The following is a 27,997-nucleotide window of genomic DNA, read 5'->3' as shown; positions in this document are numbered from 1 at the left end:
AAACCATTCCAGAGCAGAGAAAAGGTTTAGGTACTAGTTGCAAACAGACTGCTGAGTTGAGCTTTAAAAAACACAAACACCCCAACCTCCCCCCAAACTACCTCATACTTACGAATTACAACACGAAATATATGATATTTTTAACACTGATCTAATTTTGCGTGGGGTATAAGCGCCTATAAAGCTGTGAGCATGACTTGGTAAATGATAAATGAGCTCTACCTATACCATAACTTAGGACTGTCACTTTACAGAGTAAGTAATTGGATCACGCTGAAAGAGAAGTTAATTAAATGAAACTGAAATATATCCCCTTGTATTTATGAACAGAAGACAAACACACACTGTTGTGTTTTATTCGGTTCTTGTGTCTCAACTGAATTATGTTGTGTTAATTGGGACTCACAGTGGTGACACCCAACATGCCAAATACAAGGTGTCAGATCTCTCTTTCTCCAATATTCTGGAGAATGTGGCCAATATCAACTATTTTTGCCTACAGGATAGTTTTAAATTTCATATATTTCACATTTTCTGACTTGAACGTCCACAAGCTGGTTTGGTTATCCTGATAACTTCTCATATAACATTTACAAATTCATCTCTGGGCACTAATCCCAGCATTCAGTCAGGCCAAGGTCTTCCATGTCAGTAATGTGTTAATGCTTTCTATGACAATTAAATTAACCAGTCTTAATAGATTGAACTTAATCACTTCATATTATCTAAGAAGGTGTGTTTAGAAATGGAGTAATAGATAGTAATGTAATTTTCTAATCTGTCTTTGGTGAAATTCCTACACTGTCTTGTTTAACTCATTTACCATTCCTTTGCTAATTTAGAGGAATATAATTCTGTTCATCATTGCCAAACTGTACCAGCTGGTGAAGTAAAAGGACCTTTGTGGCTCAAAAAATGTAAAAACAACTACAAAATTCTCTTTAAAAAGACACTGGGGCACATGAGAGAATTATCTGCTTCTTTAGATTAACAACCCAGGAAATGAAGACAACATCAACTTTTGCTTTATTTCTGTTTATACTGCATTTGTGAGAACTTTTAAACAGACAAATGAGAACAATATTGTTCATGTGCCTGTTGCTTTCCTTTTCTTTAGATACATCGTGGCCTTTTAGAGCCTGGCTGCACATTTTCTCCCTTATTGAGCCCCACTGGTAACTTGCTGTGTGCAGAAATTATATTTCAAAGCTCTGTCTTCCTTAAGTGCCCAAGCTGGTTATTCCTCTGCTTTCTGGATATCTGTAGTTTTGTGGATCTTGGGTTTACTTGCACCAAGTAACAGAGGATCAAAGTGTTTTACTCACTCTGCTTGGTAGGTGAAGTTATTGAAGGTGAATTTTGTAGGTCTCCAGAAAACCGTGTGCATATCAGGCTATGGTTGATCTGACAGAGTCCTTGAGGGAACTCTGAGTAACCTCACATAGCTTTTAGTACTTTTAGCTTTTAGTGCTAGAGCCTGGTGTTCAACTAATTGTTCTGGAAGCTCAGAGCATGTGCGGTGCAGAAAAAAGTTTGGAGGAATGAGAAGTGTTTCAGCTGATGTTCATCAGCCTCTTTCCAGTCTGAGAAAAAGAATAATCCGGTTTTTCTACCTGATCAAGTCTCAGGGAGAGACAGAACAATTCTTTGTGCATGGGCAAAGTTGGATTATTAATTGAAGGTGTTGGAACAAAACAATTTGTATGTTATTGAGATTCAGAAAACTGGAAAGTTTGACTTTGGGGGGAGAATTGGCAGTGGGTGTAGCAGAGTTAGTGCAGGTGGTAACTGAGCCTAAAAACACTCTTCCCAATCAGTGATAGCCACACTATCTGACTTTGAAGATCCTGGAAGAGCAGCACCAGGAAGAATATGTTCCTAATCATAAGATAAACTTATATTTAGGTCTTCGTGACATCAGGAGAAAAAGCTTTTCTATAATGTTACTCTCTGTGCTGTTTTGTCCTTCCCTGGTCTCCTTATTAAGTACCATGAAGGTGTAAAATCAGTACTAAAATGTTTAAAAATGTTGTAAATAACATCAGTAATATAAACTTTCCTCTTTAGCAGCATGTGCTGCATTATGTAAGTTAAATTACCACTTTTTTGCACATTTTCCATAGTAGCTCCAAACAAGGAAGTACACTTGTATTTCCAAGAAATTTCTCTATTCATGAATTACAGAACTGGGGTTCTTTTTTTTCCCTTTTCTCTACTCTCTGAATATGCACTGTTGGCTTTTCCAAACAGGCCTGGATGATTGCCTCCAACAATACATCAAAAATTTTGAAAGGGAGAAGATCAATGGGGAGCAGCTGCTGCACATCACTCACCAGGAGCTGGAGGAGCTGGGAGTCACTCGCATCGGCCACCAGGAGCTGATCCTGGAAGCAGTTGATCTGCTCTGTGCTTTGGTAAGTGATTTCTTGCATCACTCACCTTAATCATCTGGGTTTATAAATCTCCAAACTACATAAAAGCAATGTAGAATGTTCTCTCCAGCTAGAGTGGCTTTGCTTCATTGAAGGACAGGCATGTCCTGGCTTCTCTCAGCTGTAGAGGAACTATAATTTAATGATTTTATGGTTGTGTGTTATAGTCTTTTATTGCTTTTTCCTCTGAATTTCTTGCTTCTGCATTCAAATGCTGTTGACTATCACTGCTGGCATCCATATGGTCCTGTAATTATATGCCATATGCCCTGGTATTTCACGGACATTTGCCACACTGTACTGAACCAAGCAGACCTGAGTGCTTTAACCATGCCAGCCTTCAAAAGGATGGTACTACAGAGCCAGGAGGTAATGCTAATTAGACTGGAAGATTGTTTAAAATGAGCTTTAAGACAAGACTGGAATGGTAAAATTCACTTTATCTAAACTACGGACATGTGTGTCAATTAAAAGTTGGGTTTGGGGTTTTTTAGCAACCTGCAAGCATTTGGAAGAACACTGTTTTTTCATATTATTAATCATTAGGTTATTAATTCAGCCTCTTAACAACGTATTTGATATCAAAGCAAATCTTTTTTCCTCTGCTGTTTAATTCCTGCCAGCTAATAAAATGTAATGTATTAACTCTAAAGAAAAAATAACTCTCTTCTGTTTGTGTAGGTGAATGGGTGAAAAAATATAGTCAAAGTCAATATTAAAATTATGTGGGTAAATTGTATATGACAGTTCCAGTATTTTATTTCTTTATCAGGAGTTCTGCTTTTGAATAACTAAGTTATCCTGTGGGATTTTTGATAAGATAAATTGCCTCCAAGAGGGAAATTGGCACTTAAAAGTAAGACGGAAAACAAACGGGGTAAAATGCACTTGATCTGAGGGAGAAAAAAAAACCAACCCAGTCTGAAGTACCTCTTATTAGTCTTCTTCTTGAATGGCAAAACACACTCAGTGTAGCTCGAGATCTGTCCTTACAAACTCCAGAACACACCTGTCAGAGCAGGGGATGTTTGGCCTCACCACAGCTGTACCTGTGGCTGGGCTGGGCTGCACCACCAACCACCGGCTGTGCTTTGGAAACATCTGAGCTCCAGCTCCAGAGTTTTCCCTCTGAGACATTGTGTCCCACAAGAAAAGAGCCCCAACACCCCCAGTGTCACGTTATGTCACCTAAAGGGCAGTGTCACCGTGCCCTGACAGCGGGCAGGAACAGCAGAGCCAGGAAGTTCCCCCTGGACAAAGCTCCCCTTCAGTCGCTGTGCCCTTTGGGAGGACCCTTGCTGGGCTTTTTGATGAGGATTTTTTTTCTCTTTTAAGCAAAGAAAATGTACCTCTTGCTGCTGGTCAATAGTGCAGCTCTTACTGCGCTGTCTGTGACCTTCCTCTTTCTTTTGAAGCAGGATGGGGATTTTCCAGCTCCTGGTATCATTTATTCAGCCTCCTGCCTTTAAGCCCTTACCCTTCCTTTCTCACTCTGCTCTAAAACGCCTTTTTCTTTTTTTCTCCTGCTTCTAAATTTTTCTTTCCCTGCCTGTTCTGTGTGCTTTCTGCTGAGTGAGTCTGGAGCCTGGGGCTCTGCTCTTGGGCTATTCTCTTGCTTCTGACATTTCTGCCTTGCTGCCATGCACAGCACATCCTTCAGTTCTTGCAGGATCACAAGGAAAAGTTTCACCAGACTAAGTATAATAGCTATTTTAAAACTATAATAATTTAGAAGAATTTGAATCCATCCAACCAAAAAGCATTATTAAGAATTTCTCTTCAATCCTTCCAAAGGATGGCAATTATTGGATGGTAGAAGATCTGATGCTGCCTTTAATAATTGAAATACACTTCTAAAATATCACAATTGTATTCCTATTTTGTACTAAATCTTGAAACATTAATATATTATTATAATGATACCTGACTGCTGGTGACAAGTGAAAATTGTGAACTGGAGCTCCTCACTGTTATAGATTTTTAGATTAGTTAGTCTAAAAAAACCAGCGGAAATACCTTATTTTAAAAGTACTTTTTAAAGGGGGTATAGCAGTATCTGGCTTTTGTTTATGCCACTAAACAGAAATTAACATACAAGAAATTATTAGAACCAGAAGGTCTTAAGGAGCATGTCATTTTACCCCCGATTCCCTGAGGCAAGTTGTATTAATGCAGTTTATGAGCAGCTAAAATAGAACCCCAGCCAGTCAGGAGTCAATCCTTTAAAGCACCCTGTGTATGGACAGAATGCAGTGAATGGCAGAATGCAGTGTATTTGTAGATTCATAGATATATATACTTTAATTTTTTTTTTCAAAGCTTATTATTAAAAAAAAAAAATTAAAAGAGGGGAAACAGCAACTCCAACAACGTGTCCAAAATCCCAGCTGTGGAGGGTGGGTACCAGCAGGAGCAGAGTTTGCTCTGTCCCTCTGTCTGTTCAGCACGGCCTGAGCTCCCAGTGCCCTGCTGGCAGAGCATCCCCTGTGTTTTGTCCCGGTCTGGATCAAGGATAGCCCTGTTCCTGTTCATATCCACACCCACCAGCCCTGCTCTGAGCTCTGCCTGTCCCCCCTCACTGGGGCCACGTCGACGAGCAGCCATTTATTTGATTTTTTTCCGAGCATGGATCTCTCCATCGATTCCTGGTCGGCAGCTGGCAGTGCCCAGGCTCCATGACCTCTTTCTCCCAGGCAGTGTCAGCAGGATGTCAGGGAGCTGGGTTGTGCAAGGCTTGGAGCAGGAGCAGCTCCAATGCTCTGGAGGAATCTCCCAGGCAGGCTCGGGCTCGGTGATGATCAGGAATTCCGTGCATGTTGCTGTGCCGTGTTTTCCACCTGCCTTTCCTGAGGGTCTAGGATTTTTTGGGAGTGGGGATTTGGTGGGGTTGCACACCAGGGAGCAAGGCTGCTCTTCTCTCACAGAGATGCAAACCCCTGTGCAACACACACAGATCCAGGTGCTGACCCACAGGGAGGGTTCTAAGGGCAAGAGAAAACAAAAAATAAAGGAGGCACCTCCTGTGTTTTTTATTCCCTGTCCCAAACCACCTATTAGCCAGACTCCAAGTGCAAATTATTAAACACAAATTATTAAACACAAACTGCCCTTGCAATGATTTTATGCCCACTTTTCCCAAAAACCCCTATGAGAAACAGAGACTAATATTATGTCTTTGTTAATTGATTCAACCATCATGTTATTTTGGAATAAAATCAGGAGAAATATTACTAATATGTAAAATCACAGATCATTATTTTTCTTTTGAAATAAAACTGAGTTCAGAGCTTAGTGAGAGATGGAGAGATATTCCATCTCCTCAGTGTAATGAGGAACCAGGCATTACACATGAGAATCCCATGCAGGAAAGATTCCACACTGGAAGACAACCTGCAGTAGAAAAGAAGGAAATATAAGAAATGTAAATAAGGAATTATAAGAGTATTTGATATACCCATAATAAGAGAAGTGGCTGTATAGGGATATAGAAGCATATGGATTTTACCTTAAAACTCAAAAATAATTTAAAATGTTAGAATAATCTCATTTATGAAAGGGTGAAATCAAAGTGCAAAAGTTGAGAGCAATTTTCTCTGTAGGACAGAAAGTACAGGCACTTTCTTGGGATTGCTCAGGGCTGAATTTATGTGCTATGAAAGGGAAAGTCATAGGTAAGCCTTACTTTCAGCTTCAGTTCTTTGACTATTTTGGAAAGACATTTTTGAGTTGGGTTTTAATTATGAAGAAAATTGGGAATGATGGCTGTGGGGGGGAAAAAATCCTACCTTGAACATCAAAGTCCTTTCTTGCTGGTGTGATTAGGAACTGCAATTATTTATTTGAAGTGACCTAAATAACATCTATGGACCAAAAAGCGTGGGCCACTTTGGATTTGGACTGTAACTTTATTGAAGTTGAAATATTAATTGGGATATGTATTGGAGGACTTGTTGCACAGAGGCTGAATCTGAAGAAGCAGTAGGGACTGGAGAAAATCACTTTTTGCTAGAGAGTAAAGGATACTGGAAACAAGAGGAGGAATGTTTTTGAGGTCAACATGGGTTGCTGTTCAAACCTGTGCAAGTAAATTTAATTTAATTAGGGCAGTGTTGGAGTCAGTATATTGGTAAGGTCTGCACGAATTAAAACATAAACACTCCAGTGGGAAGGAAGACTTTGATAATGAAAGGAAGAAAAATGAATGGGAAATGAAATGAATGCTCCAATGGAGATTGTATCTCCAGTAATTAAAAGTACTCTTAATTCCCAGGCATTCAACTAGTGCAATTGGGCCCTGTATTGTGGAGAGATTTCAAGGGGAAATAAAGACTGGAAACTTTCTCTTCAGATCCTTCACAGCTACAATCCAGGCAGGGTGGATTTTCCAACAGAAGGAACAACAAAGTCACCTGTGGGTCAACATGTTTGTGACAACTGGCAGGAGTAGAATTTATTTGCATACTTAGTATTTTTTTAAAAAGTAATGTATAGGGCATAGCTACCAAAAAAAATCTTTTTCCTATCATTTTTCTGACATATTTCTTTACTAGGCATCTCTCTAACAAAATTACAACAGCAATGGGAATTTGTTGGTCAGCTGGGAAGCAGCTTGCAGGGATTTATTTTGGAGCATTCCATGCTGGAGATGAAGCAGCCAATCTTTCATAGGTGTCTCTGTATCTACTGATGAGATTGTTTCTTCTGAATTAAAATTATTCAAGTTTTTTTTACTTTAATACTACCTTTTAGTGGCCATACCTACAATGATCTCTCTTGACATCCTTTTAATATTTCATTCTGCTAATGCACTTTTTGATTTATCAATTCTGGGAGTATATTGGGAAGTATTTTTTCTTACTTTACCTGATTTGTAATCAGATTTCATTTTTAACAAGTCATTCAATATGTCAAATACTTATTTTTCACCCATATTTCAGGGATTATTCAAAGGTGATTATACTGGACTAAAATCTTCATTTTATATATATACTGATGCTTGAGTATATGGACATAAATCTTCTTTCTTTAGAGTGGAATGCCATCCCTCTTAGTGAGAGATGGAGAGATATTCCATCTCCTCAGTGTAATGAGGAACCTGGCACATCCATTATTTTTGGCTGTACAAACATCTATGCATCCAGAGAGCTTTATTAATCTCAATTGGAGAAGAAGTTCAGCTTTTGGCAGTCCAGTGCTATTTATTGTGTGGTGCCAAAACATTGAATTAATACTATTGAATTGAGTTAGTTAATTATTGCACATATTAGAAAATTGTGGATCATCTTTTGCTTAGTCTAATTAGCAGCTTCATTCTTTCCAATCATGCAGTTCGGAAAAATAACTTATTTTAAGGGTTGTCTGTTGTTTTTTTTTTCTTTTTAAAATCTGTCAACAATTTTGGCATTTTCAAATATCTCTTAGGATGAGGGCAGGGAAGGAAGGTAATTGCACAAACAGAGTAGCCTGAAGTACTGCTGTTCACAGGTATTTTGCACATGTTTGTGCATAATAGTTTTGTCTTACTGGGAAGAGGCAAGAATTCCATGGTCTTGCTAAGCTGGTGTGCTGGAAAAGGAGAAGTTTGGATGTAATTCCATATCGTTTGTCTTGACTGCCTACACAAGTGAAATCCTTCCTCCCTGAAATCCCCCGGTGCTCCCTCACCAGAAGTTAACAGGCAAACGAGAGGAAAGAGTGTTCTGTTTTTCCTGTCTTTGGGCGTAGCTGAGAGATGTCTTCTTGTCACACAGTAATTCCATTTCAGAAAATGGGGAGAAACATGTTCTATCCAAAGTGTTAAACCTGTTCCGAGCCCTGTAACTTCCTTCTGCAAATGTATCTGTTTAAGCACCAGTGAGAATGAGGATCCTAATCCATTGCAGGCTGGGCTGGTGAATGGGCTGCTCCAGGAGCTCCTGCATGCTTCTGAGAAATAAATGTACTTATTGCCATTTATAAAGGTATAAAAGAATCCCTTTACAATAATCCAGTGCTGTATTTTATGCTGGTTGTGTGTCTGGGTAAACTCAGTGGTTTTCAGTCACTGAGCATTGGACCCCTCTGCCTGTTCTGAGTTCCTGTCCCTTCCTGGTGGAGAACAGCACACCTTGACATGTCCAGTTAAATTGCTTTGCTGCTTATTAGGCCAATGCAGCTGCAGAAATTTATGCAAATGAGTAGGTAGGTAATGACATGATGTTAAAAACCACACGTGTCTGACACTGTAGACAAGGGCAGGAGGGAAAACACTGGCTCCAATTCTCCAGCTAGTGTCAGAATACATCATAATTTGTGTATATCTTTGTACCCCTGGTTCAGGAGACATGAAGTGAACATTCCTTTCTGACAAGATTTCAATTTCTCTCGAGGTTTAGAGCTGGGAGACAGTGACTGTGTTTGTAATTTCAGCCCTTTTGGATGTCTGGTTTCTCCAAGGCTGATCACAGTCACTCCTGGGGATAAAGGAATGGACATTTTCCCTGCACAGGGATAAAAGAAAAACCTATGAAGCAACACCATGTTTCACTCCATGGTTGTTTCTGCTGGGACGTTGCAGGGTGCAGTGTTAAGTGACTGTTTATTGCTTCTTTTGCTTTGGTTTCTCTGGGTTTCATTGGAGTCCTTTCCTGCACAGTTGTCCAGTTTGCCAAAACCAGAGGAGACAGAAAGCAGGACAGCGAATTTTTGTGTTCTAACCTTAATTTTAACTTAAATTGCTCTATCCGAGCTCTCCTGCGTCCCCAGACTCAGACTAACCAAAATTTGGATATTGATTTGTGTGCAGAAATGTGGGCATACCCCGTGGTCTCCCAAGGATGCTCACCTGGCCTTTGTGGAACAATTAGAACTGACAGATCCAATTAATGTATATGAATTATTGCTTTCCCTGGAATCTCAATGTGAAGAGCATGGAATAGCCTGCCAGTGACACATGAACACATTGTGCAGCAGAGCATTCACATCCTCTTTTCCATCTTTTTCCTTCTACACTAAAGGAGTTAGAGAGAAGGATGCTTGTAATATTTGCATCCTGTCTCATCTCCGACTCATGATAAAATGTGTTGCTGGATTCCTACATTGCTTTTAATCAAGCACATGCTAATGTTACCAAATCTTTCCACAAAATGAAATCTTGTGAGAGATTCTCATCACTGCTCCCACAAACAATCTCTAGGAGATAAAATAGTCCTTTACACTTTTTTTTTCTTTCCATTTCTGGATGATGTTTGTGGGGCACTTTGAGGTGAGAATGCGTTTATCTTTCAACAGGGCCTTCAGAAAATGGTCATTTAATTTAATTTATCCTTCCTGTTTGAATTCTTGATCATGAAGGGTAAAATTATCAGTGGTGAGAGTTGCATTTCAGTACTGGCAACTTTTCAATTCTGTGTTCTGTTTTCTTGCATTTTATTGCTTATTAGATTATTACAGATATATGAGTCATATATATGTGACTCATATATATGCTAATTCTTATATATAGCAATGCTTATTACTGACTTCACATCACTGTCACAGTGAACAGGGCTGGGAATTGCTGGCCTGTTCTCATTATGAGATTTTAAAATGCCAGTGCTCCGTTCAGTAAAGCCTAAAAATCCAGATCTTGTAGTTTGCTGTGGTTTCATAAAAACGCCACTAAACCACCATCCTTTTGTACAGGAGTTAAACAGAGTAATTTTAAGTTCTGATTTCTGGAGTGCTCAGTGGTAACATTTCCACTCTGATTCTTCTATTGCAAACACAGAAATCAGACTTCAACCAGGGTGTATGAAAGGAAAACGTTGCTTTTCCAAAGCCACGGCTTGCAGCACAGAGGGCTTTGTGTTTTCTGTCAGAAACCTGCGTAGGGTTTGGGTCTATTGCTGCATAACAACACTTAATTGAATGTCATTGCATTAAATATATAATTTATATCCATTAGCCAGCTGAGGTTGATAATTTTGACTTGGTGTGCTTTATTAAAAGTCTTTACCAAAGCTGTTTGAACTCCCACACTTACATGGGTGTGCCAAACATCCAAATGGGAGTCATTCCCAAAGCAGATGAGGTTTGCTGAGGTTGTGTTGAATGGATAAATATCTGTGCATGGCTCCTGGTATTCCAGTCACTCCTGCTTGGGTTGTGCCAGGACTGAATCCCTGAGAACTGGATGGATACAGGCACTGAGAGACACTCCATTGACTGGATCCAGCTAATGGGATATTGATTCAGTCCTAGGTAATCATGTTAAATAGGAGGGGGAAGGTACATTAGATTAAAGAGGATAGAGGATTCTATTTTTGGAACAAAAAGGAAGAATAATACACACTATTGTAGGAAGAGATTAATTTCTCCCCTTTCAATGAAAAAAAGATATTCCACTAATAGTAATAAATAATAAATTCCACTGATAGTGGATTTAAATTTCTTTAAAATAACCCCAAAGCTCAGTGATACACAGAAATTATTTTGGTTTGTTCATGGGTTCAAAATCCTAAACATCAAAGAAATTATTGTCTCCAATGATCCACATCAAGTGCATTGGTAATTTTTTAGGCTTTTAATAATTCACTGTTACTTATACAGTATTTCAAATAATTAGCTATAAACAATATTATGAACAACTAAAATTAGCATCTAATTTTTTTTCCTAAGATTTAAATTTTGTTTTCTGCTGGAAATGATTATATTGTATTTATGGCTTGCGTGTTTCATTTGCAAAATCTTCTTTCCCTTGCAGAAAGAAATAGAGCACTTTTTCTTTAAGATCCTGATTCGAAATCTGCACTAATAATAATACTAATAACATATAACATGCATTGAATGTTATATATTATGTTATATATTGCTGCTATGCAATACCATGGAGATTCTCTGTGCCAAGGAAATACAGGGAGTGGGTCAGTGTAAGTTAAAAACTATGACATCTTCCCTACCAAAAAATGGCTTTTCTAATTTGCAAGGAGCAATTTCCTTCATAAATTCCCAGTGAGAGATTTTTCATGCTGCTGTGTTACTTCATCAATGGCCGTGAGGTGCCTGAATTCTTGAGTAATTATCTGTGATCAGTTATTGTCAGAGATAAATTCATATGCATGCCAATAGATATGCATGCACATGCATATTCATGTCACTGGTGTTGACTGAGTTGCTTGAGCAGCAAATTCACGATAAAAATTGATAAATGAACTTTTTCGTACACTCATTAATGCCCATTCAGAAGAATCCTGTTGCTAATTTAATTTCTAGATGCTTCTCTGAATTGTTATGAATAGATGGAACATTTCTCCTGAATGACAGATTTTTTTTATGTGCAACTAACATTTCTGCAGGAATCTGAGTTAAATGTCTGGCCCAGGTGAAATGGTCAGTGTTGACATTATATTTCCAAGACAAGCCTATCACTTATTCTCTGAACTTTGAATAATTCAGCACTGTTTAAAATTCTAATTTTGTGTTATGTACTGAATCTCTTCTCCTCCGTAATCTTGCATTTCTACCTCATAATTCATTTTGAGAGGTACATTGAGAAAATCAGACTTCCTGTGATTAGATGGTTGGTTCTTACACAAAACTATGATTATTATGGAGGCAAAGTTGAACTGGATACAAGGTTTTAGTAACAAACAATGAAAGTTTGTGGTTGTTTAACAGCACATTACAAATGTATAGCTTCCTTAGATACTGAGGAGAAAGGTGCAGCACATGCATGAAGATCAAAGAGTACTGGAAGGATATATATTTTAGAAACATTTTATCCTTGAAATAAAGCCAGTGGAGTCCCCTGGATTGGTAATAGGGAATCTAAAGAAGAATTTGGGTGTAATTTAGGTGTTCCTAAGAGAGACATATCAGCAGGAGCACACTGGGGAACAAAACCACCAGGCTTGGTAATGACTAATGAAGGCAGGAATTGCTAATGACTTTGAACAGTCAGCAGATCACAGTCAATCTGGTCTTTTGGAGGCAATATCTCCTAGTCATCCTTTGCTCTTGTTTGTTTATCCTGGTATCCCCAGTCAGCACATTGCTCAGAGCTTGTTTTCCCACACATATGGAAGAGGTCAAGCCACCAGGCTGCCTGGCTTGCATATGTTCTTTAATTGCAGCCATATGCAGATCAGGCCTTCTCTAATGCTGAAATAAAACCATTGGAAACAACTCATCTTGGGATGTGAAAAGAAGCCACAAAACAGCCCAACTCCCTTTATCCTCTTGGATAAAGGCACAGGTCTTGCCTTTGTGCCTGTCAGAAAGGAAGTGCTGCCACAGCTTGATTTTCCTACTGGTGTTTTTGCTGCGAGTTGACATTGAAGCTGTTAAATATGCCCAGATGTCAGGTTGGCAGAGGCCAAATGCTGAGTGGATGGTGCAATGCATTCACCACTTTGTCAGCATGGTTGTGAGAAGGTTATTATGGTTATGAAAAGGTTATTATGGTTCTGAGAAGATTATTGTGGTTGTGAGAAGGTTTTGTCATTTCATGCTGCTGTAATATTAAGGTTTTGCTCAAAAAAACCAAACCCACGAGAAAGCATTGAATGCATTTTGAAATGGAGACATTTTTTAAAATGCAAATTCACTTCCTGAGAGTTTAGATCTAAACTCTTTATGAAGCCAGAGCTGAGCAGAAAATGTGAATTAGAAGCAGAGTGGGAGGGCACTCAGGAATAGATCCAAGGGATGCTGCTGAGGTTCACAGGAAAACAGGAAAAGGGTTTTCTCAGATAAATTAGAGCACTATTCCAAGCACAGGTTTGGATCAATCTCTCCTGTTTCTGAACCTGATGGTTCAATGCCTCCACAGAAATAACTGTTAGTGGTTCAGGTGTGGAAATGATGCTGCTCCACTTTACAGCTGAGATGAGACACAAGCTCTCTTTCAGAGGGAATCTCTTCTCTTAAAAGTTTCCTTTCTTAAAGCTTTTGAGCATGAGCACTGCATAGACAAATATCTGGTTCAGGTATTTAGGCTCTTTACAAAGAGAATAAAATTCAAGGACTTGCTGAATGAGTAATCTAAAACTGAAAAATATAAGAAAGTTTCAGATGTTGAAAGAATTAATAAAATCTCTTGAAGGGGTGGGGAAAAAAGGAAGAAAACAAAAAATATATGGGAAAAAAAGTAATTAAGGTATTCCTTAGACATGGTCAGCTACTCAGAGCAGCGTAGTCTTGAGAAACGTATTTGTATTTATCATAAAGTGAACCTTGGTTATGTTGAAAGTCTCTCAGAGCAGCAGCCCAAGTCATCTGGGATCAGATATAGTGATCACAGCATTTTTATTTGCATCAAACTACACTGTCTTTCTATTTTATGTCATTATGGCAGTCAGCAGTTGTACATAAGTGAGTAGCAGATTTTACAGGTCTAAACCCAAAATGCCATTGATGATGTGTCAGGATGTGCTGGATTGCACTGTGAGGCCATGGAGCACTGTGAGGAAGAACTTGAAATGCATTTTCTTAAAATGCACACTTTTCACACAAGTATCTTCATGAAATCAGTGTTTTTGATTGGTTAATGTCTGTGCTTTGTGTAATGGTTTTAAATCTCCTCATACCTTTTTAGGTTTAGATCCTTGTCCCCCAGTAATCTGTTCTCTCTCTCCATAGACCTACATAAACAAAACACTGCGATGTTCCAGTTTGTTCAAGCTCACCCAATGAGGGAGAGCATTTGGCTATTACACAATTTAAATCATGTTGCTTCATTAGGATTAAGCAGACCAAGAAGGCTTTATGCAGTTTGTTCGGAGATCTGTAGCAAGAGCTGCAATGTAAAAGCTACTTATAAAATGTTTAGGCAGGAGATCAGAAATCCGGTTAATTCTTGATCATCCTAATCATTCCCTGACAGAAACTGGTGCACTGGGCAGCTTTAGGCTGGCCTGGAGTGGGGCAAGTCTTGTGTAATCAGTGCTCCTTCTCCTGAGACCCATGAACAACAAATCTGCTTCTGTGTCTCTAACCTCATCTGCTGCTTTTCTCCAGCTCTTATGAGGTGCCCACTCATCTGACTCTCTTAAGTCTTAAATTTAAAAATTTATTTAAATACCATTTTCTAAAAAAAAAAAAAACCAACAAAAAAACGTATTTCAGATGTTGCTCTTACAGCCTGAGTCTGATTTCTAAAGGAAAGACCATCCTGTTCTAATTCTTTTCCAAAATAAACCTCACATTTTTAAATAAAATACTTTCCAGGGCACCTTAATTATGCTTGATGACATTTATATGTATCGATTACAATGCAAAGGCTAAAGCTCCTTCAGGAGGTAAAAACTACAATGCAAATGTTAATTTTTTTAGTAGGTTAAAATATTTAATCTCAATTCTAGATCTATTTAATTTATCTATTTACAAGGTAATAGGAAGGTATGTGAAGTGTTAGAAGCACTGTGACAAGTTCCAAATTATAGACTCAGGAGACAAAGAATTGTGACACAATTGGCTCCTGCAAGGTGGGATAATTATAATGGAAAGGGAGAACAAGGGGGAGGAAAGCTACACATAAAAAAGCATTGAGGTGTTTCAGATAATAGACTCTGATTTGTAGTATGATGTTGCATATTTGCATAGAATTACCATAGTTATTAATGAATTCCAGACTTTTATTTTTATGAAACATCACCTTCTGTGCACGTAAACCACGTTATAATACTGCAATTTAACTGAAACGATAGGCAAATGTTATTAAAGATAGGGAGAAGGATTGGTTTTATTGTATGGTGTTGCTAATTTACCGATTTAGAAGGAGAAGAGGTTTTAAAGAAAAAAACTGAAGCACATTTGGGCCATATTTTAGGGCAACTGCAGTCCTCAGCCATTAAGATGAAAAAGATTTTCATAATACTTTTATAAGTTTCAAAACAACAGTGCTAGGATTTTATATAGACATAAAATACATAAATTATTGAATATATTAGTGTATAAAGTGCATGAACTGCATCTGACACGGAGCCTCTTTAATACAACATACACTGCTTCTTTGATGTGTTTTGTTTAACTTTTCAAGTGTTGTCAAAACATGCATCTGATTATAATCAGTGTCCCATTTCTTTTACCCTTCAGGAAATGTCAAGTTTTAGATTCCAGTCTCTAGACCTGAACTTCTTTAGGACGTGAACTTAGGACATCACTAACGAAAAGCTTATTTTGCCTACTTCTTCAAACTGCTATTCATATAAAGGACAGTCAGCCTGTAAATTCTTTTTAGAGAGGAAAAACTTCCACACCTTAAGGAAATGCACTGCCTCACATACTCTAACTTCATACTGGTTTGATACCTTAAATTTAAAGTTGCATCAGAAAAACATCACCACAAAATTGTAATGGATCTCTGATGAAATCAAATAAATGTTTAGAGAGACAAGTGTTTTAGAATCAGGTTTGCACTGCGTTATCTGTTAGGCTCTTAACCTTTCAAAACATACCTCCAGGAAGGAAATTTTATTTTAAAAGTGTGTTTTGATGGTTTTCGTTCTAGTTAAGTGTCAGAACTCTTTATGCTAAAATCCTAGTGCGTGATTATTTGGGATTTTTGGTTTTGTTATTATTTTATTATTAAACAGGCTGTGTTTGCCTGGTTTTATGAAGTGCTGGATGGCTCCATGCTACCCCAAACACTGTCACTTCCATGGCAAAGAGAAGGAGCAGCAGCCACAGCAGTGTACACAGAAGGGAGGGCTGGGATCCCATCTGGCACGTTGTGTTTTCCCAAAGGGGATTCCAAAATCCCAGGCCTCCTTTGGGGATTTCTTTCCCAGTGATCTGAGAGCCCCAGGGAGGCAGGTGGGAGAGGTGATGTGCCATGGTACCTGTCCCTGTGAGCGCAGGGCTCTGGGGACCAGGAGCGAGCCTGGAAGGACCAGGGATGAGCTGGAGCATCCCTGCAGAGCTGCTTCAGCTGTGCAGGTCCACAGCAACTCTAAGTCAAGTATGGGTGATTTCGAGTGGGTTGAAAACCAGGCTGAAGAGGGGAAGATGTGCCTGAAGATGGAACTTTTAAATTAATTTCCTGGCACGGTGGTGCCAGGCCTTGGGAAGAGGGCACAGCACACAGTTCTGGGGCAGTTCACAGATAAATCAGCTTAAAGCAAGTGGGAAACGAGCCCTGAGGGGGAGTGGAGCATGCCAGGGGCCAGATGTGCTGCTTTCAGGGTGGGGAGAAGCACTTTGGGGTGTTGGGGCAGGATGGCACTTGCGGGGGCAAAGGCTGGGTGGGCACACAAAGGGTCCGGAGCTGTTTGGGACTGGACCCGTAAATGGGGGGGATTCCAGCTTGTGCATCAAACATACAAATGGGAGTGTGGCACATGATTTAGGTTGTGGTGTTTGAAATGCCTTGAACATGGTGAATTTTATGTAAGATGCTTGAATTTCAGTCAGGGTTGTTTCCTTTAATCTCCTTGCTCAGATCTCCTGCTCTGCGCTTTTATTTCAGTTGAGTGAAAATTTTAAGTCTCAAAGCATCACCTACTGAAAAACTGTATATGCACCCACATGTTTATACATATTTATACATGTATTTATACATATATTACTCTGACTACTTACATGAATGACTACATAAAGAAAAATTACTATAATTAAAAAGAAATCTGTTTTTAAGATAAGTTAAAGTCATTACTTACGCAACATAAACTATTTAGCTAAAATTATATCCTGTGTCTATTAAACTTCGATGTGCATACATTATTTTTATCTCTGTATGTCACACTACTGCAAAACAATTTGAGTACCTGTAAGAGAAGATGCTGGGGGGGTTTTCCACAAAAGAAACAAACTCTTCTTATATTGCAGGGATCTCTCGCTCTGCTTTTGATCTTCGGGTGTTGTTGTCTACAAAAACATTGATTAGCACTTAACTTTTTTCCCCCCATTATACTTGTTATTTTTTATCTTGATGTTTGCTACAATAATTTGGCCTATATTTATCTTGGTAGCTAAAATTTTCCTGGATTGCTTTATTAGCATAAAATCCTAATTTGTGATGTTACTGCACACCTGCAGTAAGGTATGAAAACACCTGAAGCTATTGCTGAAGACTTTATTCATTCCATTTCTTTGAATGTAAAAAACCTCATATCTTATACTGTTAGATGGATTAAAAAAAATTGGCTTAATTTTCTCACCGTCTTTTAAAAACAGAATTTCAAACCAGGATGTATGTACAAAACAGGTGGAGTGTTTAGCTGGAATTGTGACACAGACACAAGGTGGGAGGGTTCATGACCACTGTGCATTTAGCTATTTCTGCATTTTTGATTTTATGACATAAAAAGGAAGAACTATCTGTTTGGAGGCAGATTTCCTATTTTTCAGTTTCCAGTATGCATTTTTAATTCTATGGAGTATTCAACAACTTATCTCTTACACCACGTCTTCTACTCTGCACTAATAAAAATAACAGCCTGCTTCAGGTTGCTTAGAAAAAAAAAAAGGCATTTTCCCCTGTCTCCTGAATTCTACCATTTCTGACAACAGCCACCTGTTTTCTGTACTTCAGAAAAGCTGATCAAGTGTGAAAGCCCTGGAGGGGACCTGTCCTGCCTGTTCCCTCACCACCTACAATAACCCCAGTCACCAGGAACAGCAAAACAGCAGCTCAGCCTGAGCAGGAGAAGGGAACCAGGGCATGGCAGGGATGCTCCCTGATAGCCTGGAAATGGGAGCATTAGGGAATGGAATTGCTGGACTGAAAGCTGTGTTTTACAGGCTGCAAGCAGAGTTATCCCTCCACCCAAATCAGCTGTGTATCTCACTGAGAGGTGTCACTGCAAGCACAGCTTCAGCTTGGCATTTTGCTAATGATATTCCTCTATAATAAGCTTGTCTGCCTCTGATCTCACACTTTCTGCCTCTCCAAATCCTTCTTTCCAAGTCCTGTCATTGCACGGGGCGTCAGGAATTGCTGAGCTCCAACCTGAAACACGGAATCAATCTGTCACTGAGCAAATCAGATAATCTGTGTGGAGCTCTTTGGAGTGTGTGCAGGTAATAATGCTGTCGTATATTAGACTTAGTGGATGTACAGAATTGCTTATTGTTTGAACTGTGCTTTTATGGGAAGAAGCTTAAGTAAATATTTAACAGCTTTACCAGTCGTGTCTTTCTGTGTTCAGGGTGGGCTATTATTCAGCCCTTCCTTCCAGCAGCTGCCCTTCTGCAATGTCCCTGTCCAGACCCCTTTCACTGAAAAGGAGTGTAGTTGACTTTCTATTCCCACTAAGCAGTTCCTGATCCAGAAATCATGACAATTTGACAAACTGCTTGGCTGTGTGGTTCTAGACAGACAGCATCTGGAGTTGCTTTAACAGTCAGGATTCATTCCCTAAACCTGTATATCCATTTCCATTAATTCAGTCATTTGATAAAAACAATGATGCAACAACCTTGAAGCATCATGAAAAAAACCAGGGAACGTAAGAAATCCTGCTTGGTTTTTTTTCCTGCTCTTGGATGAAAAATAACCCTGCTTATGCTAATGGCACCCTCTTGTCCCTTTTAGAGGTTTTATCTTTTATTTTTCCGTCTTTTTAACCCAGAAATTCTATCTAGGATTTACTGTGCAAGACAGAAATCACCTGCCAGGAGACAGAATTTTCCAGGCTCGGGAGCATCGTTTCCGTGGCGTGGCTCACAAGAACAGCACGTATTTAACACGGGGAGGGCAGAGTGTGTGGCTGTGAAAACTGAAGTCTGCTCTGGCAGCTGTGACAGTGATTTAGTCTGGCAGGCTGGAGGTTCTCTCAGTTGGCAACACGTAGATGAGGTGCCTACAGGAGTTAGAGGAGATCTGGGGACTGGCAGTGCCACATACACACAAGGTTCCTCACCTACTCATTGTCAACCACAGCTCTTCGTTTCCAGAGGTGTCCACTGAATAATAATCCATGCACTTCAACTCTCTTGCTCTTTACTCCTTTGGAACAATTTCCTCTCTTTGCCATCACTTTGACTGCTGACAATGGAATAGGGCTTGTGAGGCCTCAGAGCATCAGGATGAGGTGCTTGGAGGGGATGCTTTCAAAGACTATTTTTAACCACTTTTTTCTCATGTGGTAGTTTGTTATAGTTGTTTAATTCAAAAATTAAAAGCTTGGATTTGAGGCAAGCTGAAATCAAGAGCAATCCAATGTCTCAGTCTTCTCCAAAGGTACTGATTCACTGTCATTTTCGTCATATCTTTATCTTTTTCCATTTACTGTGCCTCGCTCAGTCTCAGCTAAACCACCAACTTGCATCAGCACTTTTACTGTGCTGAAAAATTTCCTTTCATGTCCTGATTATCTTTATGGACACATTTTATCTATGCTTTGCTGTATTTTATATTGACATTGAGGTTGCCAGCGGTGTGCAATTAATAAACCTGAGGATAAGACAAAGAACTTGTTCACTGGGTGGATTTCCTCAAACACATTTCCTGTTCAATTCTCTGTGTTTTCCAATGACTTGAGAAATTGCTCTGGTTGATTACACTTGCTGGTATCTCACATACTCTCTGGTTTTTATACATTTAGTGGTCAAACTGTTTTCTTTCCTGCTTAGCTTTTCTTAAAAGCAAAGTGACAGGTTTCCAGAGCTTTTATACAATAATGAATTATTGGGAAAAATGTTTTCTGCTTGTTTCCACAGGAATAAGTAATGTTGGACTTGGAAACAGAATCAGGAGGATCTAGTTTATCATTCTTGTAACGTGTTCCTGAGTGTGCAAAATGAAACTCTTTTTGAGGGAAAACCAAACCCTGTTGAGCTGGTTGTTGCTGGAAAAGCCATCCCAGTACATCCACTTAGTGATCACCTTGGCAGGAGTGGAAGCTGAGAGGAAAATAGAGTAGGGGAGGGAATTCCTTCAGTGCTTTAATTAGATTACCCACAGTATTAAACAGATGACATACTAATATCAAATAGAACTTGTCTTTGAAGCTTAAACTTTTCCAAAATAGAATGACTGCGGCTAATTGTCCAGAATTTGTTCTGAAAAAAAGATGAATTTTTCTCATTTGCAGTGATTTATTTTGTGTCACTCTTCAGTCTTGATCTGGATCTTCCAGCCCACACTGATCATGACGCTTTAGGCATGATATGTGTGCAACAACAACAGCATTAATTCTGTCCCTAATATTCAAAATCATTTTTAAGTCTGAGTTCACAGTGAGCTCACTGAGATAACAAAGTGCTTCATTCCCTGTAGGTCGCCCTCCAAGCTGGAGGCAAGGGCTTGATTTATTTCTGAGTGAACTTTGACAGGGAGAATGTCTGGCAGAGAAGGCATCGTGCTCAGTGCCAGCTGTAAGTGGTCCAAAGCACTTCACCAAGTGTTTGTTTTGACTTTACTTCCACAGAATACCATTTCACAAGCTGGTTATTGGTCACTGTTTTCCTTTTTGGAATTGCAAATTGTTATTTCTAGTACAAATATCTATGTTAGCATCCCTCAGGATAGTATATTCTTTGCAGTTCTTTTTTCTCAGTTTAGCCAAAAAAATTGACATGTGATGTTCATAGTCAGTCATCCTCTGTAACACAAGCATAGTTGGAATTAATAGTGGGCAATCAGTTCAAACTCTGAGAGCTGGTTTTGTTTTAATGCTCATTAAATTCTTTCATGTGCTACATCCTGTTGGGGCTGCAAGAAATCTGGGTCCAATTCAGCACGTTTGACACTTTCTGTGTGAATTTGAATTATTTAATGTCTTTGAACTGAGATATCTTTGTGCTTGTCACCTGGTCTAAGTAGGGAATTGGTTTGGTGATTAAAGGACTGAAACATGGATGAAGGAATGTGGATAAAGGTTTGGAAACCTTTGATTAGATTCAACCCTTCTCCCCCCTTCAGAGTTAGAACAATGGATGAAAATCCAGTCAGAACTGTTAAATACAAAGCACTGTTGCTGGCTGGGGTCTCTGAACCAGGACAGCTGTTCCTACGTGCCTGCTCTCTTCTCAGGTTCCTCCCTAAGCAGCCACTGAGAGCAGGAGCACCACGTCTCTGCTCTGACCTGGTTCAGCTCTTCCCATGTGACATTCCATGTGGGACAGCTGCTCTCCAACAATAGCAGGGGTCAGGAAGGAATGTTCCTGCAAAAGCCCATCAGCCAGGCCACGTAGGACTGCACACCATGTTCCCAGCCCAGGTGAAAGGGGGGTTCTGCTCAGGGGAAGGGATTCCAGGCAGGTAGAGAGGCTCACACAGATCCGGAGCAGTGGGACTGCCATGGACAGGCACAGGGAGGGGACAGGGCACTGACTCCCTGACAGACCTTGGCACTCGGCACACGGGGATGGTGTTTGCCTTTCCCTCAGGGACTCAGTCAGACCCAAGTGGTTGTGGGTGCCCCCTGTGTGTTCTGGACAAAGCACCCTGTTGTTCAGTGTCCACCCAGGTGTCCACAACCACCCCGTCCCTTCAGCCACTCAGGCTGTGTGACCTCACGGTTGCGTTTGCAGAGCTGACAGCACACGGCATCACTTCATCTTCTTCTTTCCCCTCAGAATTATGGGTTGGAGACTGAAAACCTGAGGACTCTGTCTCACAAGCTGAATGCCTCAGCCAAAAACCTTCAGAACTTTATCACGGGTAGGAGGAGGAGTGGCCACTACGACGGCAGAGCCTCCAGACGGCTGCCAAATGATTTCCTTACCTCTGTAGTTGACCTGATTGGTGCTGCCAAGAACTTGCTCGCCTGGCTGGACAGGTAATTAACTGTTCCTCGACCCCTTACGCATGAAAACAATTCTTTGGGGAGTTTTGCATTTGTTCTTTCTTTGTTTCTTATGCTCTTTTATTCTAATATTCAAATGGCAGGGCTGGAATTTCGGCTCTAAATTTTATTTCACAGATTTCTCAAATATCGGAGGCAAAATTTAGCCCCCTTGTCTTTCAGGCAGGTGTTAATGTTTGCTCTTTCAGCTGGATTTTGTGTGAAATGAATACTTCTGTGCCATTCCAAGGTGACATCTCACTGCTGCAAGTGGCAATGCCACTGGAAATTTCAGAGTAAAGGGCAAGGAAGAAAAGCTTGTAGAGTCTGAACTGTCTTTCAGCCATGGAAAAGACACAAAAACCTGGAGCTAAGCAAGCCAGTTAAGAATATTCAAAATAAATTACAGTACTTGCTTAGTCTGAAAATTAAATTTTCTTATTAGAGTTTTTGTCAAGAGTGGGCTTGATGTGTTAGATAGTTATGTTGGTTAATGTTCAGCAATCAGGCACTGTTTTTTTAAATTTGGGAATTGAGAATTTGATGAAAAGTATCTCTCTGACTGCGGCAAGACAGAAAGCAAAACATAAAATAGCATCAGAACATTTAAGGTTTGTTTTTCTTTGAAGTTATAGCAGTGAATAGCTTTATCTTGAATCTGAATGCTCTGGAACTTATAAATGGCACCTTAAAAATCACAGTGAGAGTGAATCACCCTCCTTTACAGGATTTGTATAATCCTGGTGACATCTTCCTAACCTAATGCCAGCAGTCATATTCTCTCAGGCTATGACCTTGTCAGTTCTTGTGAATTCAAATGGGGTCAGATTCAGCTGGAGTTTGGAAAGCCTGAAGAAAATCCGAGTGTGCAGGAAGCTGTTGGTGACTAAGTAAGTATTGCTTTGCTCCTTGAAAGAAGGTGCTGATTGCTGCTGAAGAGTGATGTCATGCTGCAAAAGCCATGTTTTAATGAGCAGTACAAAGGGAATCTGGGCTGCTTAGAGTTATTTAAAAAATCCTATTTCTACTCTCCATAAGAATGAAGAATTCTAGTGTTCTGGCCAAAATCCAGTTTACATCCTGCCTACGTTTGTCATATTTCGAAGGCATATATTACAAAAGTTGTGTAACTTGCTGCTGGAGATTATAATTTGGTGTTCCATATTTCTGTGGTGTAAAACTGATCTCTGTGTGAAATATATCTGCTTATGCTGTAATCAGGAGTTAAACTCCCTAATGCTGTATCAACCTGTCCTTCCCCTGTCACAGGTCTCCGTTTGTCAGCGTGACAGAATATTCACTGCTGAAAAACAACATTGTCCAACTGTGCCTGGAACTCACAACCATTGTGCAACAGGTAGGAGGAGTTGTCTTCTGCTCTGAGTCCTCTTCACAGCTCTGCTGAAAAACTGCAACAGCAAAAACAGCTGAGCTTTTACATCCCCAAAAAAGCTGTTATAGCATATATTCCCATTCACTGGGAGTGACAGGAAAAATTTTGGGCTTTGGTGATCCTCATACACCTGGAGAGATTGAAGGACAGTGTGAAGTTAATCCACTTTGCTGTTGAGTAGACAATTTCGTGTCAGGTTATCTCCCACCACGCAGTGTTACACAAAAAACCACAGTGGGAAATGGCTTAACTGCTGCTAACAGGTTATTGCAGATTAAAATATGAATGATCCAGAATCTTTCAGGGACAAGGTCTTAAAATACATACAAATATATCCTGAACCTGTACTGTGGTTTCTGCACTGAAAGGAGAGCCAGTTACATGGAAGTTGTTTAGTGATGAACATTCAATATTCATAACATTAAACAACTCAAATAAGGAACAAATAAGTAGTATTATCATCACTGGCATTAATTAATTGTGATATGGCACAGCACACGGGCACATGAAATTAATTTGTCTGGTCTGTAGTTCTATATGGTATATAAATAACAATAGCCTCTAACAGTGTCTGCCCCTGCAGTAAGACAAGGGGTGACACACAGGTACAGAAAGACTGATTGTAAATTAGTTTTACAAATATTTACGGTGAGCTTCTCCCCCTGTGAGTGAATACAAATATCGATGAGACAGAACAGTGTTATTGGAATACGTGGAGAGAACAGGAATGGACTGTCCTGGAATGCAGTAAAAGAGAAAGATGAAAGAGTTGTAGGGGGGGGAACAAGAATCAAGCTTAGCTAAAGCTCAGCTCTGTGAGGACCTTAAGCTGGCCCTGTCTCCAGTCCAGAGGACTCTGCCTCTGTCCTGTGCTGGCACAGTTTTCCATGTAACCTCACAGCAGACCAACCATAGAACTCATTTCATTCCAGAAGCTTTTGGGAGCAGGAACATTCTGAAAACTTTTTTTTCCCCTCCTCTTCAAATTTATTTCAGTTCTTGGAGAAAAAGAACTAAGGCTGATAAATATGCCATTGTACTTTGCATGACTATCCTTAATTTATAGTATTCAGCTTTATTCCTTTTGGAAATTGTGTCCTTTATGCATTTTTGCAGTGCAAGACAATGATCCTTTTTGTCTTTTCTTAGTTTAAAAATTCCTATGTCTGCATTTAATTATTTATGTATCTTTATTAAGCTTTCTCTTACAAGGTGTTTATAGCACGAGGCTATTTTTGATTTACAGACTAAGCAAAAAGACCTTCTCTACAGCATAAAAAGTTTGGATTCTGATTCCACCCTTCAGCTGATATTGCACTTTGTTTGTGTGAGTTTGATTTTTCCCTGTGGTCTGGGTGAAAAAAAGTGTAATTTTGGATTGCTGTCTCCATTTCTGTCGTTCATGTCCCTGCTTTTGGCAGGTGAAATTCTGTTCTCCTCTGCCAGCAATAGTTTGGTTCTCTATTTTTTCCAGTTCTTCAGCTCCAGTCCCAAAGCTGTCCTTCTTTTGACAACTTGAAACCAGTCTTTTAACATAAACTCCAAGATCTTCCAAGATGAAAAATGCTTAGTTAGTACTTCAGGTTGGCTACAAATCAGGTTTTGTCTTTGCCTTATCTTCTTGTCAGATCTGGGTTGTTTGATAGATGTCTATTAAGACCTTTTTACAGTGTATTAAACTTAGCATCAGACAGAGCTGATAAAACCAACTCAGTCATAGAGAGACAGTTTTGCTGTTACTAAATCTGAAGAAAATTGATCTTAATGTGTGAAAGCAGAAATGTGTCACCTAAGCCAGAATTGCAGTCTCAACTGTAGGCTGAAATATGAACTGAAAGGCATAACTAATACAAAGCCAGGTCTCAGATCCTTTCAGATAATCCTTGTTTTGTGAATTATATGCATTTTAAACACCTAATTCAGCCGGTGTGAAAGCAGCAGTCGAGGCTACTCACTTGGCACATTAAGTGAGGAATGTCTTCAACATGTAGAGTTGTTTTGTGTAAAATGAACAGGCTTTGTTATAACTCACAGCTGCCACTCCAGGTGAACTTCCTTCTAAACTGGGGACATGACTCTGGAACCTTAGTTTAACACAGATATTGCTTATGAATCTTCATGTACTGAATGATGTGAGTGACAGACCCTTAGATCTAAGCAGACAGTAGCTTTTTTGGCTTCTAGATCATATTCTTTCTCTGTGTGAGTGTGAAGATGAGATCATTCAAAAATTTTATTTTTATGTATTATTATTATTTACATACCATGTAAATGTTATGATGAATAGTCACTTGTTTATCTGTAAACAGCATCTTCTCCTACTGGTTATGAGAAAACTGATCTTTATTCTCTTATTTTAAGGGAGTTTTATAGCTCCATTAAGTACTCCATTTATGCTTGGAAATGTAATTTATTCTACTCAGTTTTCCCAACCTTTTTGATCAGCTCCCCTAAACTACTATAAAAGAATAGCACCATGCAGAAAACTGCAGAGACATCCTGATTTTGAGGTGCAATGTCCCATCAAAATGTGTTTATAATAGTATGCAAAAAAGCATGTTAGAACAGAGTCTTGAAACTTTTCAGCTCTCAGTTGGATTAATTTTGAAATATAGCTCTAGTTTAAAGGTACACTTTTTGCTCTGGAAAGGAATCCACCGGACTAACTTCCCTGAATTTGGATTTGCTCCTGCTTTAGCACCAAGACTTCCCTGAGGGAAAGTCAGCTGGAATAACTGGGACAAAATAGGTTTCCACTTTTGTTCATAAAATGTAGCCATTGGTTAATGTTTTGTTGAGTAGAAAGAGTTCAGCAGTTCTCGTGAAAGTTGGGTTTCTAACCATTTTTTCCTGGTCGTGTCAACGATGTTTAAACCTGAGATGGATGCTTTTGATACACCATTAACCTGCCTGAACAACCATCCTCTCAACAAAAAGTGTGTTTCCAAAGGATGTCAGCACAACTCAGCCTAACTTTTTTCCAACAAAAGCCAAACAAAATTTTGCCTGTTCTTTATTAGTATTTAATTAACCTCACTGAGATAAATTCAGAGATCATATCATGAATTTTTACCCAGTTTTTAGTCAAATACAGTGTGTTTAGGATGAAGGTTTTTTTAGAGCTATCTTGTTTGCACTGCAACTGATAGAAATTGTTGTTTCTTAGTAGTTTCCTGTATGTGGTGTAACTTTTAAATTAGCCTCCCCTGAGCAGGCACTTGGACCAGATAACCTCCAGAGGTCCCTTCCACCCGAATTATCCTGTGATTCAGCAACTGCCATGAAAAATGTGGGTGCTATTTTCAGGTTGAACTTTGCAGACTTCAGCTTTCAGCCCCTCGATCTTATTTTGCTTGCATTTGCTAAAGAACATGTTATCTAACATCTGTTCACTCTTTTCTAAATATAGATTATGATCAAGTCCCTACCTTAATTAATTCAGGTAAAATAAGTTGCTGTGGTGCATTTACCATTGTTATCTTTGCCTAATTTCGGAGTAACCTCTTTCTTTTTAATGGGAGAATTTCAGAAGTGTTTCATTCTATGTGTGTAAGCAATATATCTTTAAATATCACTCTGTCATATCCACCCCTCCAAGGCTGATGTAGGACTTTACTGCAGTGTTATCTTGGGAAATGCCAGTCAACTGGCAAACACCACAAAGTTTTAAGTTCCCTTCCAAGCTGCTGCTTTATAGGGGCTCTGTTTCTTTTTAGTAGTCGACTTAACTCACGCTGCTTTATTGTACTAAGTTAATGAACTAAGTATTTTACATATTTTTATGTGTAGTTAACTGTCCTCAAGACTCGCCATAAAACATTCTTTACGGCATCTGCAAATTTCTGTAGTACTTTCAGTTTTTTCTTTCGGAATTAGAAATTATAATTTCGAACACAGCGTGGGTGAGCACGAGTCCTCCTGACCTTTTCTCTTCATGAATATTCAAAAAGAGCCGTTTCACTTTATCAGAGTGATGAAGGTGTGCTGTACCTTTGAAAGGTAGGGTGTTCAGGACAGAGCAGAACTTGGCTTGTTTGCAGTGCTGCTGCTGTGACTGGTTTTGTAATTCCTGTATTTTTTCCTTTTGCAGAGGGGAAATAGAACCCAGCTTCTAATTTTTTTTTACGATCATTTTAAAACTCTGAGAAGAAATATTTTTATCGCATCGTCTTGTTACTGGAGGATGTAGAAAGAATACGACCATAACTGTTATTTATTTTCTAAGAAAAATAGATCAACATTCTATAAATGGTAGCCCTGGAAGATTATTTTTTAATGAGATCCCTAGTGCTTTGCTATGTATCAGAGAGAAATAAATCAGAAGAATATTGTGACCTACATATCTTAATGTTTTGGTATAATATTGCAAGTGCTTTTAACCTCTCAGTTAAACTAGTCTGATGTATTTAAAAGAAAAAAAGTCAATATGCATCTATTTTGGAAGGAATCCCAAAGCCATTAACATTTTTCATGCTAATGTAATC

General features: G+C 39.3%; 1 protein-coding gene across 3 annotated transcripts in view; it reads left to right on the top strand.

Annotated features, from left to right (window-relative positions):
- The window catches only part of LOC108497536 (connector enhancer of kinase suppressor of ras 2-like), a 169,936-nt gene that overhangs the window by 63,177 nt on the left and 78,762 nt on the right, over positions 1 to 27,997 (top strand). For all 3 annotated transcript variants that reach the window (XM_017815215.1, XM_017815219.1, XM_017815222.1), the window contains 3 exons: positions 2,251 to 2,414; positions 21,912 to 22,114; positions 23,390 to 23,477. In XM_017815215.1, coding sequence (XP_017670704.1) covers positions 2,251 to 2,414; positions 21,912 to 22,114; positions 23,390 to 23,477 — 455 coding nt within the window. The remainder of the gene's footprint in view (positions 1 to 2,250; positions 2,415 to 21,911; positions 22,115 to 23,389; positions 23,478 to 27,997) is intronic.

This window comes from Lepidothrix coronata, unplaced genomic scaffold, assembly GCF_001604755.1.
Source record: "Lepidothrix coronata isolate B3197 unplaced genomic scaffold, Lepidothrix_coronata-1.0 Scaffold2, whole genome shotgun sequence".
NCBI lineage: Eukaryota > Metazoa > Chordata > Aves > Passeriformes > Pipridae > Lepidothrix > Lepidothrix coronata.
The sequence above is the reverse complement of the archived record's forward strand: the minus strand, read 5'-3'. Positions and strand labels throughout refer to the sequence as shown.